Source organism: Pieris brassicae, chromosome 8 (genome assembly GCF_905147105.1).
Source record: "Pieris brassicae chromosome 8, ilPieBrab1.1, whole genome shotgun sequence".
Taxonomy (NCBI): domain Eukaryota; kingdom Metazoa; phylum Arthropoda; class Insecta; order Lepidoptera; family Pieridae; genus Pieris; species Pieris brassicae.
Window position 1 is genome coordinate 11,731,272 of NC_059672.1, and position 13,071 is coordinate 11,744,342.

At 31.7% G+C, this 13,071-nt stretch overlaps 1 protein-coding gene across 14 annotated transcripts in view; it reads right to left on the reverse strand.

Annotated features, from left to right (window-relative positions):
* The window catches only part of LOC123713401 (potassium/sodium hyperpolarization-activated cyclic nucleotide-gated channel 2), a 168,929-nt gene that overhangs the window by 44,322 nt on the left and 111,536 nt on the right, over positions 1 to 13,071 (reverse strand). For 2 of the 14 annotated variants that reach the window (XM_045667041.1, XM_045667040.1), the window contains exon 2: positions 6,458 to 6,651. The exons of 9 other annotated variants lie outside the window; for them this stretch is intronic. In XM_045667041.1, coding sequence (XP_045522997.1) covers positions 6,458 to 6,467 — 10 coding nt within the window. In that variant the 5' untranslated portion in view covers positions 6,468 to 6,651. Of the gene's footprint in view, positions 1 to 6,457; positions 6,652 to 10,777; positions 10,969 to 13,071 lie in introns of those variants that run through there. 3 more of the 14 variants (XM_045667042.1, XM_045667039.1, XM_045667044.1) reach the window with 3 other exon arrangements.

Sequence of the window (13,071 nt, forward strand, 5' to 3'; positions counted from 1 at the left end):
CTAGCTAGCTGCCAATTTTAAAAAAATTGCGTATTAATCATAATATAAGAATTAAAATTTGATATAAATAATTTAAGAATTATAACATAAAACTGAGACCGGATTATCGCAGGGCAGAGCTGTTATAAGATTTCGCTTTTAAATATAACATAATATGATAATAGAAGATACAGTGATCCAAAGGGATTTACAGACAGTGAAATGAATGTTAACAAAGTCTTTATAGATGTTTGGAATCAATTGATATGATCTGGGTTCCCTTTGGCATGCAATGATTGAATTAATGTACCAAAGACGTATCAAACGAATTCAATGTTCGACAATGTTTAAGGAAATGTTCAGCAAAATTATTTTATGTATATTTGAGAGTAAATACCAGGGGATGTGTGTTAAAAATACATATAAATGTTTAAAAGTTTCTGGTTTCCCTTTGTTGTTTTTGTAATAAGTACATAATTATCTACGACTACAGTCTGATCTCGACATATTGTTCTTTAATAGTCATAGTCATAGTATATATTTCACAAAACTGAGAAGCGGAAAATGCTTACAAAATGCAATAAACGGGATCTACGGCTTAAGCTTACGGATGCATTTTGGTGCGAATTTTGTAAAAAATATTGTTTTGACAACGATTTATTTGTATATTTTGTAATTATCCACGACAACAGTCCGATCTCAACATATTGTTCTTTAAACCAGCACTACGTCATAGTATATATTTCATAAAACTGAGAAGCGGAAAATGCTTACAAAATGCAATAAACGTAAAGAAAAATTAATAACGTTTTTTATTACTCTGTGGAGTATGGGATCTACGGCTTAAGCTTACGGATGCATTTTGGCGCGAATTTTCTAAAAAATATTGCTTTGACATCGATTTATTTGTATATTTTGTAAGTACAATTTGAAAAGCATTCAGTACATTGTTTATTTTAAAAATCTAGTAGATCGATTTGACTAAAGATTTCTGTATTCTGATGTAGATTTCTAGTAGAAAGATTCGTCTAAAGAGGTACAGAGTTGCGAAAAAGGGCTTGCTTTATTAACTATTATATTTTATTTACTACATAGTAACCAATCGAAGCAAAGGCCGAAATCAATAAGGGCATTCAGGTGTACAATAGCCCAAGGAGCGGCAATCAAGGCAAATGGTTATTGTTCTTTCAATTGTGTGCTCGTGTTGTTTAGTACAAAATGTTTCCTGTACACGCTCGATTTCCACCAACAGTTCAATTTCAGCTGTTATTAAGCTCAGTTTTATTTGGCTATTCTATGAAATGCTGTACCAAACATTTCTGATTTTGATTCAAGTGTGCACTTGCTTCCCGAAAAACATGTCAGGCGGCAGGCTAATCACGTTCTTCGTCTATTAGAAATAATGAAAGGAACGAGTTCAATCCGTTGTTTTAGTGGTATCTAGAATAATAGTTAAAAAAATTAATCATTATACTCCGTAACGGTACTACGTTCTTAATACTAAAATATTTATTTCCAACCGTCCAAGCCGTGGTAACAGACCACTAGTACTGAACAAAATTAAAGTTTTAGCCACTCAAATGCATTATAATCACAACCATCGCACAGCCAAGGCCACTAAAACAAAACCCTAGGAATTAAATTGCGTACAATTTAGCGGTGACGCAATGTGTAGTACAAACGTTTAGCAACAGCAGAGATTATATTTACACGTTACGATTTAAAAAAAAATATATTGCAAGAATATGGTACAAAAAGATGGTACAATCACATATTCTGCCACACACAATGCGCGCAAAATTGTCTTTAAAAGAGTTTTGACATTATTAGTCAATTTGTATCGTACATATCATATCATACGTTATTAAATACAGTCTCTCACCCAAATAATCATTTATTGAATAATACACTTTTACATAAGTATTATACTTGGCTCTTTAAAAACAATCAACCTACAAAATAATAAACGGCAAAAAATAATTCTTTCCTGCAACTTTGATTTTATTCCCTTTGGTGTAGAGACTGTTGGGCCATGGGGTTCAAGTGCACAGGCGCTAATTAAAGATGTAAGTGGGCGCCTGATAGATAGTACTAGTGAACCCAGAGCTGGTGCTTTGGTTCTACAACGACTAAGTATTGCAATACAGTTATAGGCACTGCCACAGGTTATTTTAGTTTTTTATTTGTCCATTTTTAATTACTACTATGAAGGTTAAGAATATTAGTTCTAGGTTCTAGTATCTTCCAGGGAACGATTAGTTAATCGCTCGAAAGCGATAAGGCCGTCAGTTGCCCTCCCTTGTTTAATTAATTATGTCAATTATATAATGTTGTAAGGAAGTCTTAATAAATAAATAAATATTGTTAATCAGTCTACAGTTGATTGTACTTAGACTAATGCATCGATCTTTAATTTTATATACAACGCAAAAACTATAGGAGACAAGAAAACTTTTGTAAAAACTGAGTGAGATAGAAAAAATCATGGAGGTTGTCTTGAAACGATTCTCGACATTGTTTTTGTTAGTTTACATATAATATAATGTTATCCCTATATTGTTGATTACGTCAACAGTAATTATTTACTTTTTTATACATATTACCCACACATTGTCTATGCTTGGACAAGAAATCCATTTTTGAGGATTCCAACAAAAAAGGAACACGTTTATGTACTATTATTTTTGGGAGCTTTGCTTACTTTTGCTGACATGAGGGGGGGGGGGATAAATCTCAGTAAATCTGCTTACGTAATACTTGCATGACCCCTTTAATAATTTTTAGTAGTTTGTCTGTGTTTCCTCTTGGCTTTCCTTCATCGAGCCAGTGTAAATTACAACAGGATTTGACACACGGCCACAGGGTCAAGGTGGGGTGGGCTCATTTTATATATTTAGAATTTCAACATTATGTTTTGTAAGGTTCTTTACTTTTTATGGCCAGCATATATTATAAAATATACCTACATCGATAATTTGTACGTAACCTAATTAAGTGAGTTAATTTAATTATTGTAATCGCGGTTTAGTGACATTATTATGAGGAAAATACTGACAATAATGTTGGCGTATGCCATGTTTAATAAACAGAAACAATTGAAGTTATATTCGAATTTTACATAATTAATTTTCTCCATTAATTGTTATTCAATAAACATTTTCATATATTGCGCAAGTAGAGAAAAACAAAATATGTATTATAAAACATCGTATTATTTATTGTTAATATATATATATATATATATTAACCTTATATATATATATATATAAGGTACCAACGTATTTGTAACAGTCGTACCTCTTTCATTGTGAGGTTAGGATTGCTTAAACCAAAACGAATTCAACTAAACACATCTAAGAAAAAGTTTCTATGTCTCTATAGATGAGTCGTTAACTAACTTCTCGTTAAACAGACATCACATTTCACAACTGACTTTTCATAATTTTTATTATTATTAATGTCCCATTCGAAATAATTTGGAAACTTGTTCCTGTTATATCTGTACTAATATTTCACAAAGGAGAGATTCATATATTTCTCAAACAGTACTGGAACAAATTCATAAATAATTCACTATTAAAATGCTACATTATCCCTGAATATAGCTATCTTTATTGAAGTGAAACTTCTTTAGAATCGTTGTGATTTCAAACCGGATGCAACGAAAAAACGACAGGTAAGAGACACAAATACAAAAATGTGTAGGATGAAGCCAGGGGAAAGAATGAGACAGAAATATACATACAATTTGTATATTATCGGTCTCTCCTCTTTGTGCCATACTTCGTAGCGTCCCCACTCCCGTCTTCTAAGCATAGTCGCCTGTAATTTGTGAGCCAGAGCGAGAGAGCAGATGTCAGTGTGTATGTATATTGCACACTGTTTAATACGTGCTTGTATTTGAGCATTTAACGTGTGTAGTGCATGTGAAAACTACGTGAGCTTACTGTACACTGTATGCGGCTGCGTATTACAGCGTTTTAGTATTTAGTAGTAGCGTGGTGTGTTATTTTTTTAATTAAAAGTTTTATCCTACTTTTAGACATTGAAAAACGTCCAATTTACATATTATTAATAATAAAAACATTGTTTTTGAAGGTTTCACTTCTAACACGTGTGAATTGCACACATGTTTTTTTTTTAACGTCTAGCCGTACAAAGCCTGGACAGTAAATAACCATATAAATACGTAAAAGACTCCAAAAAAGGTATAGAAAAATTTATTCAGCGCATATTAAACATATATCTTATACATATCAGTAGCATTATGTGTACAGCTGATTAAACAAAGGCAGTGTGGGTGACACAAGTGGCCACCGTAATCCGAGACAGGCAATCAACTATGAAATGAAATCATCCGACTATACAAAGTCATGTCAAACGAAAACCATTATCGCATAAGTCATTTTTTGTAAACAAAGTATATTCTTTCTCTTGATTAACTAACAATAGAACGAACGGCTACAGTAGCGTTGCGTTAAGATGTGGGGTCTCTCTGCATCGTCTACAGCATTTACCACGAAGAGTGTTTTTTTATGTAACAGGAGGCATACGGGCAGGAGCCAGAAAGATTGCAATTGAGTTGCCAAAAACTGCCTTAATAATGCAAAAGTATTTAGAGGAGTAGTTCGGATTAATAGCTCCAGCTGAGAATTATCGTCGGACGTCGAGGTGATAAGAGTGGAATTTCTTATTCTACCGTCATTTTACAACTCTTTAAAAGCTTGCGAACTTCGCATTAAGAGTGTCCATGGATGGTGGTATCACTTAAGATTAGGTAAACCTCCCGCCCGTTGGCCCCTGTTCTATATAAATAAATACGAAAGCGATCGTGGCGTAGATAGATTTGGTAAAAAAATTAAAAAAGCACAAGGAAAAACTTAAACAATTAAGACCACTCAACCATGTACACCGGACTCAAAGATTAAACCTAATCAAACTCTAGCTAATAAACAATTAACTTCATAAATTATTAGAGTATACGTGCCAGTTTGATATGAGAACTGTTTTTCAGTCCGTGACTTCTTAGGTACATTTTACTTAGGTTAAAATAAAGCTAAAAATAATAACTACAAACTATTATTCACTTAATGTTATATATACTATATGTTTGTTTAATATTGTATAATAACAAATAAATTAGTGTTATATGTATGGTGTAAATAATTAAAAAAAAATTTGCAAAAGCTTTTTGAAGAAGGTCAAGTTTCTCACGAAGTTATTTAATCTAATAACAATTTGTAATAGAATATTATATAATTAATTACTTTGCTTAACAGAACCTATGTATTCAAGTAAAAGATGAAATTTTTAAACGGACAGTAAAAGAATATTAGAGAGAGAACTGCGGCCCGCATGATAATAACTTGGTACATGGTAATCAAACTTTTACATTCTGTGAAAGTTAAGTAATTACAACTGAATAAGGAACCAGCTAAATAATATTAAAAATGTACTACTTTTGATGTAAGAATTAATAGATTCAAATAATAACAAAGTACCCACAGTATTTGCTAACAATTAAAGCATCGCAAATGTTGCACTATTTGGTTGAAATTTATTGGTCAAATAATATCCACGGTTTTCTTAGATTTCTCGTGTAAATTTATTACGATTATTTGGTGTAAGTTCTCCGATAAAATTATATGTTACCTGACCTTATATAACTTATATACCTTACTAAAATTTTACCAAAATGAAAAATGCCAATATTGCATATAACGTTTTCTTTAAATGGAAAGAGAGAATTAAAATTCCATTGCTATCGCTCATCGAATGAATAGCGTAAAGCGTTTGAAATTGCAATTTGTCATATTTATTGTTCTCAAGGAAAACAATGTCTGGAAATGTTAAAAGTTAGCTAAAGTACCAGTACTTAAAAATACGTGAAATGTCAGATTTCACAATAAAAATATCTTAAAGAACCAACAAACAAAAAACCACAACATGCCTTTATTTATAATTAGTCTTACATTATTTTAACTATTCATCTCTTTTTTTTAATTATAGTTATCATAATTGGACAGAGACAGATGCGCTCTTTAGCTAAAACATTGTAGCAGGATGTACTTTATTACTTTTTTATCTAAGGTTCGTTCGAACTATGAATTAAAAATTTGAAAACTTAATTAAAGATTATTATATTTGGTCTTGTGCGTGGTTTGACGCCCAAAAACGGCAGTCATCGCAGCCCATGGATACCCATTTTTTATCAGCGTCGTTCGAAAATATCGAAATCCATATTCTAATTTCAAATCATGGCAATTTTAAGGTTCTTATACGCAACACTTATTTAGACCTGCCTTTTTAGGACATACCTTCTAGATAAGCGCACGTTCTAAAAGCTTTTCTGTACTGCCACGCATTAGCTAGCTTTCTGGCAGTGTAATGGCGGTATCAATTAAGCCTCCGTTTGCCTTTTGTTATATAAAATAAACAGTCCTGACTTCTTATAAATTAGTTAAGCAATAGTACTTACCTTTAGGCATTTTTAACGGCGATCGAATTTTGAACTTTTCCTTATAAGAAGCCGTGGTGATTAGTTTATAGTAACTGGCTGGTTAAATACTTGACATCACATGCGGACATCACAAAGACAAACAGCACCAACAAAACCTCAGATTAGTTTTACATTAACTTTGTACTTTTAAATATTTTGGCTTTTATATTTGGCTATTAAACACGTTTTGAAGTTGTCGCTTTTAATAAAAATATTTAGCACATATATATCGTATAGTGTCTCGCTGACTACAATTACTGTAACTAACTCATGATCGAAACGTCAAGCGATATAAATAATGTTATAAACCCGCGTTTATATCCGTTAAAGTTTTATATAACTGCACTAGTTGAAACTAAAGGCTATATTATTTACTTCTAAATATATATACAGTAGTAAATTCTAAGCTATGTTGATTTTATAATTATTTATGCGCCTAACACTTTTTTTGCCTAACCGCTTACAAATCACATGCCACTCTTAGGTAATTTCCTACGTTTTTGTATCATTTCGCATTTATACACTACTTAGAAATTATTTTTCAATATCAACCACTTCCTGACATTAGTGCCGAACCGAACCGAACAAACAAATAATAGCACGTTTGTAAAATATGTTGATACAAACGTTCATTTCTGTTATTAAATAATATGTAAATTATTGTTTTGTTTTCTGTGTTTTCATTATTATAATGCATTTTGTGTGCGCGTCAGGGTGAAAATAATATATTACCGATGGTAAATACATGTCATTATAAGAAAACTTCTGTGCCATATATATATATATATATATATATATATATACTAATACGGAACTACTACTGAATATATGTACCTATATACTTTTTACGTCACCGTGACAACTACGATTTTATAAAGAAATGTTTTTTTAGTAATTCCCTTTGTATAGAGAAAACATTGCTTTCTCGACGGATTATCTTGATTTGGTTTTCCGATTCAGATTTCCAGAAGACCGCCTGACAGGAGACCTAGAAGATTAAACCATTTTGTTTAATCTTCGCTTTGACCTTCCTACACTTTCGCGGCGAACGTTTTTGTATGGCGTCTGTATGATAAGCGATATATATCTTAACAAATGAAAAAACAAACGTTGATTCTAAATACAAATCCCGAACGTCAGCGATATAAAAACTTCAACTGTACGAGCGTCTTCAGTGGCTTCCAGGGCACCTTGATTCATAATAATGCCAACTCTCGCAGCCGCGACACGTCCCGCTTGTTAAAAATAAATCCCCCCAGTCGAGGTGCAATTTGTTGGAGAGTTAAGTGCAAATTGTGTCTCAGAATAGGTTGAAGACGTCCGACAATTACCCGACAATTGAGACAAAAGGATAATGTTCGGCCGTGTCAAGGTCGACGCAATTGAGAAGAAAACTGACATATTGTTGATTTATTGTTACTCTTTTTTTAATCCAATTAAGCACTGCACGTGCTGGATTGTTAGCTTCAGTTTGGTTGCGATTCAGTCCTATCTTCACTAGCCATCCTGTGTCATTTCAAGCGGCATAATCGCTTTGAAAGAGATGGGTGCGACACATATTAAAAATAAAAACTATAATTGTGTAACTTTAACCAAGTGAACGATCACCATAAGACGGGAAAGGACGTTCCTAAGATATATCAACCAAAAATATATATTTTACATATCTTTGTTGAAAATTTTTTCAGCTTCGAGCTTTGCTTGGCGTTGCTCTGATATGTTAAGGTCTATTCGCTGAGAGGTGTTTTTAATTATGTATTTTAAGTAACTCGTAAGAAAACTTGGCATGTTTTTTTAAATACAATTATCACTAAACGAAAATTTTCAAAAATATATACCTAATAAATAGTATTTTTTTATACATGTGTGCAACTGGAGTCATTATAATCAATTTAAAAATAAAAAAAATGTTATGACGAACATGGCAACTGTACAAGTCTTCATTAATTTAATTGTAGTTTTTTTTTATTTACCACGTTTTACACTTTTCCTTACTACGGTTGATCGAGATCGCTTGTTAGCGATAAAGCCGCCCTTTGCCTTCTTTAAATAGCTGATTTTATATGTACTATTAATGCAACAAAGTGATACTAAAATAATGTTGTATTTGTCTGAAATTAAATTCATCTTAATTTTTATTTTCCAGTTTAAGTACAGATAGATTATATTGTAAGTTATTAATGATTGTATCCTAATTATAGTTCCAATATATATAATGTTTTCAGTAAATAATTTCTTATCTGTTGTATGAACAAAAATTGTGAAAGCTATGACTTTAATACATAAGCAGTGCAGTACAACTACCGTTTGGTAGTACATAAATTTTATATGCTTTCAAGATCCCTTCTTATCAGAGTTGCCTATAAAATCTAGTGATGCAGTCACTGTATACAGTTTTATGACCGACAACATAGTATTTTATTAAAACAAACTTTGAATTTAGTACTTTTAAGACAAGCTCTCTTTGTAATTTCCTCACACTGTTCTTCTAAAACACTTTTACGATTTTAACATTGTACGAGGCAAGGCATTTTGCTCAGTTTATCTTAGTGTCTCGGAGTTATAATTTGAGAGAAAAGTCGATCACTGTTATCTCTTGAGCATAACATTTAACTTTTTCTGTTGTATGTGAGTGATAATAAATAGTGTATAATATTTTTAAACATCCCCTGGAACGGTTCACACGTAATATAAAAAATATATACACATTAATAAATAAATTCTTTCAGAAGTCATTAATAAGTTAACGTTAATTTTTATAGCCCTAGGCAGTATTTTTATAAGTCATTTTCACATTTCTACACATAGTAGTGTGTACATCTTAATGAGGGTATTTCTGAGTACAAAACGGAAACGGAAGATGATCCACACTCACTTACTAAATACATGTTTGCATAATAAATTACAGAAATATTCATTGTCATAATTAAAATTAAATTTTCTGTCTGGTCACCTAAAACACAGCAAGGTTCCATTGTTATGACCAGTCTAAACGGCAATAATGTAATTAATTTTTGCCGTTTATAAATTAGTAAATTCCAACAATTTTAATTTAACGGAATCAATAACCTATGCAGTAAATAGGTTTCAAGGCCGTTGAATTGTTCTTTTGTACAATTTCACGATAACCTTATTTTCAAGTCTTTTGACGTAGGTATTTATCGTAATGAAACATAAACGAAGCTATAACTTATATTATAAATGAAATGTGAATGAATTACGTCATTAGTTACATGGTAAATTCATATTTATATTATTTATATACATATTAAAAATTGGAAATTCAAATAGAAGTATACAATTTGAGAAGAAGCCATTACGTGTCTACAATGCGTTCAAATGTCTATCATTACTATAGTAACATCTGTCTTAGTTCTGCGTGTTATTTATATTAGTGAGTATTTACTATGTCTGTAAGTCCATCTGTAAATATAGGTATACAAAGCGCTGAAATAGATGGCCCCGGGTTTTTGTACAAAAATTCGGTATGCCGACATTGATAGCAGAATAATACTTATAATTGTATAATAAATGAATGTCCAATCAAGTAAACGGTTAAAGTAGAAAATTATTTGCAATGCTTTAAAGTAACTTTCTTGTTCTGTCTTCAAACGGCTAGTAATTTTATAAATATTTTCGAGTTTATCTTACTTAGGTATACGTAAAATTTTAATCGCAAAGAATTTATGAAATCGAACTAGTAGTATTTAAATTAAAAACATGTTAACTTAAGCTAGTGCAAGTTACTAGGGCTACAAAAAAGTCAGAAAGTGACTTTAAAAATCGCCTTCGCCAATTCCCATTTATCAAATAAATCGGTTTTAGTATAACGTATTCGTAAATGTAGGTATAATTTTGTCCAGCTAAACAGAAACGGCATTCAACGTTATTGAAAACACAATACAAAGCGTTGTGCTTATCGCAAGCGAACTGTAATAATGATTCAACGGTAATTAGCTGGCGACCGTTTCGATATTATTTTTAAAATGAGCATTATAAAATCCGAACTAAAAATTTAAATTAAAATATATCTTTTTTTATCGTGGTTAAAACGATTCTATAAAATACTTTACTTAATAAATGTCTGAAATGAATTCCTCTCCAAGATTGACATCATACGATGGGTAGCATGTATTGTCCAAATCGATTCATGCGTTCGAATCATACAAAGCTTAAGAACCATCTTTTTTTGAAGTGGTATAAAGTTGAAAATTACTACTAAACATCACAGCGGAAGTGCAGTTCCTAGAAGCGTTCTAGAAAGTTGCTTAGGTCAACAGTGATGACGAATAAGTTTACCAAATCCAAAGTTGTTGACTCACTTTCGCGGCTCAATCCACATGTGTACTTCCTCAACTTGCGGTATATGTAATCTGCGATTCTCGCACAACACATATTGAACTATTTAACTAAGAAACGTCATGGTATTGAACGCACGCGGACGAATCGGCGCACGCGTCTGTCCCGCTCACATTACACTCTACTATTGAAATTGACAGCGCATTATTACGTCGGATGTAAGCACCGCCCCAAAACTGCAGCTTTTTCAATCAATGCCTTTGGTTATCACCAGACATTAGTGGATTATTAAAATACTGGATTTGAGGCCATTTTTTTCTAGGGCGTTGCGAACATTAGCACATATGTATTTTTTATTATTCAGTGAACACTCTTCGGTAATGCAACCAAAACACTTTGGAATACAAAACCTTAGTATGGCAAATAGTAGTTTTATATAGTTTTGATATAATTTCGTTGATAAATATTTACTGAACCATATTTTTTTTAATTTTTCAACGATTATTATATGCCATAATGATGTCCAAGAAATTAAAAAAAAACTTGGCAACAACTAGCTTTTGGAATTGGAACTCTCGCATAAGATACCTACCACAAGCAAACCATATTATTTGAAAACCCATATATTATTAGGAAACAAAAATTACAGCCCACTGATTACAGAGAAGCACTCAGCAGTCCCAGTGGTAATTAACATCGGTTCTATTGTTTTCGATTATACTGTAACCTTTTGTAAAGCAATTGTACGAATTAAAACCATCATGTAACCATACACTGTATACTAATATTAAAGGCTGAAGATTTCGAAGTAACTTCGGAATTACTGGTGTACATTTTGTATTGTCTATTTCTAGACGTAAATAATTACGTTACTCTATAGAGAGTATCACGTTTCGACCGAATTAACTCCACCTTATTGTTCATTAAAATCGGTGAAATTTTATCTTACTTTGTGAACCAACTTATGTATTTATAAACAAATTATTACATACATCCTTTATTAAAGTAAGACACATAATCAGCCAAGTTAAAATATAGTTAAAACAGTTATATTATGTTGATAAATTTAAACTTGTAATTAAAGAAATACGTTATTAAAAGACCGTGCCTTCATTACTTTCCTCTTTATATATTTTTATTTATTGATTGAATGGGCAGCCAAATATTACATTTATAATAACGGATAGCGTTATGTTTATAACCCGACCACGCAACTACGAGAGCCTTCAAATAATAATAATAATTTATTTGCAAGAATATGTTTAAAAAATGTTATTGTGGTACAATGCAAATTTGTCTCAAAAGGAATTTTACATAGACCTTACATATATTATGAGTTATTAATTACTTTATAAAATTATTATTAATTTTAATGTTTCACGCAAATAATCATTAATAGAATAAAACATGTTTACCAAAAGCAGTACAAATAGTGTAGTGATCTTTTAATGTTTTTGGTAGATTAATATAAACCTTGATTGCCATACAAAAGGTATTTTTCCTATAAAATTGATTAATAGATTAATTTTCGGCTCAAATTCTCCCCTTGTCGACTTCGACACAATTATGCCAATTATCTTTTAAGCTTGAAAGAGATCTAAATCTATATTTACATTTTATGCTATGATTGAAATTACACAATATAAAAAGGTAATGAAAAATTAAACCTCCAACCTCCTCCTCCTATTTGTTAAAGTCTATTAAAAAGGAAGTTTCCTGTCCGTCGATCTGTATGAACGCTATATAAAGAAAATTACCAAACGGATTTTTGTACGGTCTTCATCAATAAATAGTATTACCGGTTTTGGTGATAATAATTATGGTAATAGAGTTCAGGGACAGTATTGTTGACCTAGTGGCTACAACGTGCGACTCTCATCTCTGAGGTCGTAGGTCTACCAGCTGTGCAACAATGGATTTGCCATCTATGTGCGCATTTAACGCTCGAACGTTGAAGGAAAACATCGTGAGGAAACCGACTTATTCTCAAAAAAGTCAACGGCGTGAGTTCGACACATGAGGCTTATCATCTACTTGCCTATTAAATTGAATAAGGATCATAAAACAGATTCAAAAAATCTAAAGCCCAGATCTAAAGAGGGTTGCCACTGATTTTATTTTAGTTATGGTAATAATAATCAAAATCGCAAAAAAATCATGCCAAAATACAAAAAAATCAGTTGTATCAGATAATTGGGAATTCTTTCAAGCACACCAGCTAATGAGGGGCTGCGAATAATTAATTTAATCGTGTTCACTTTATGAGGGTACTTCCATTCATGACCCCATTAAGT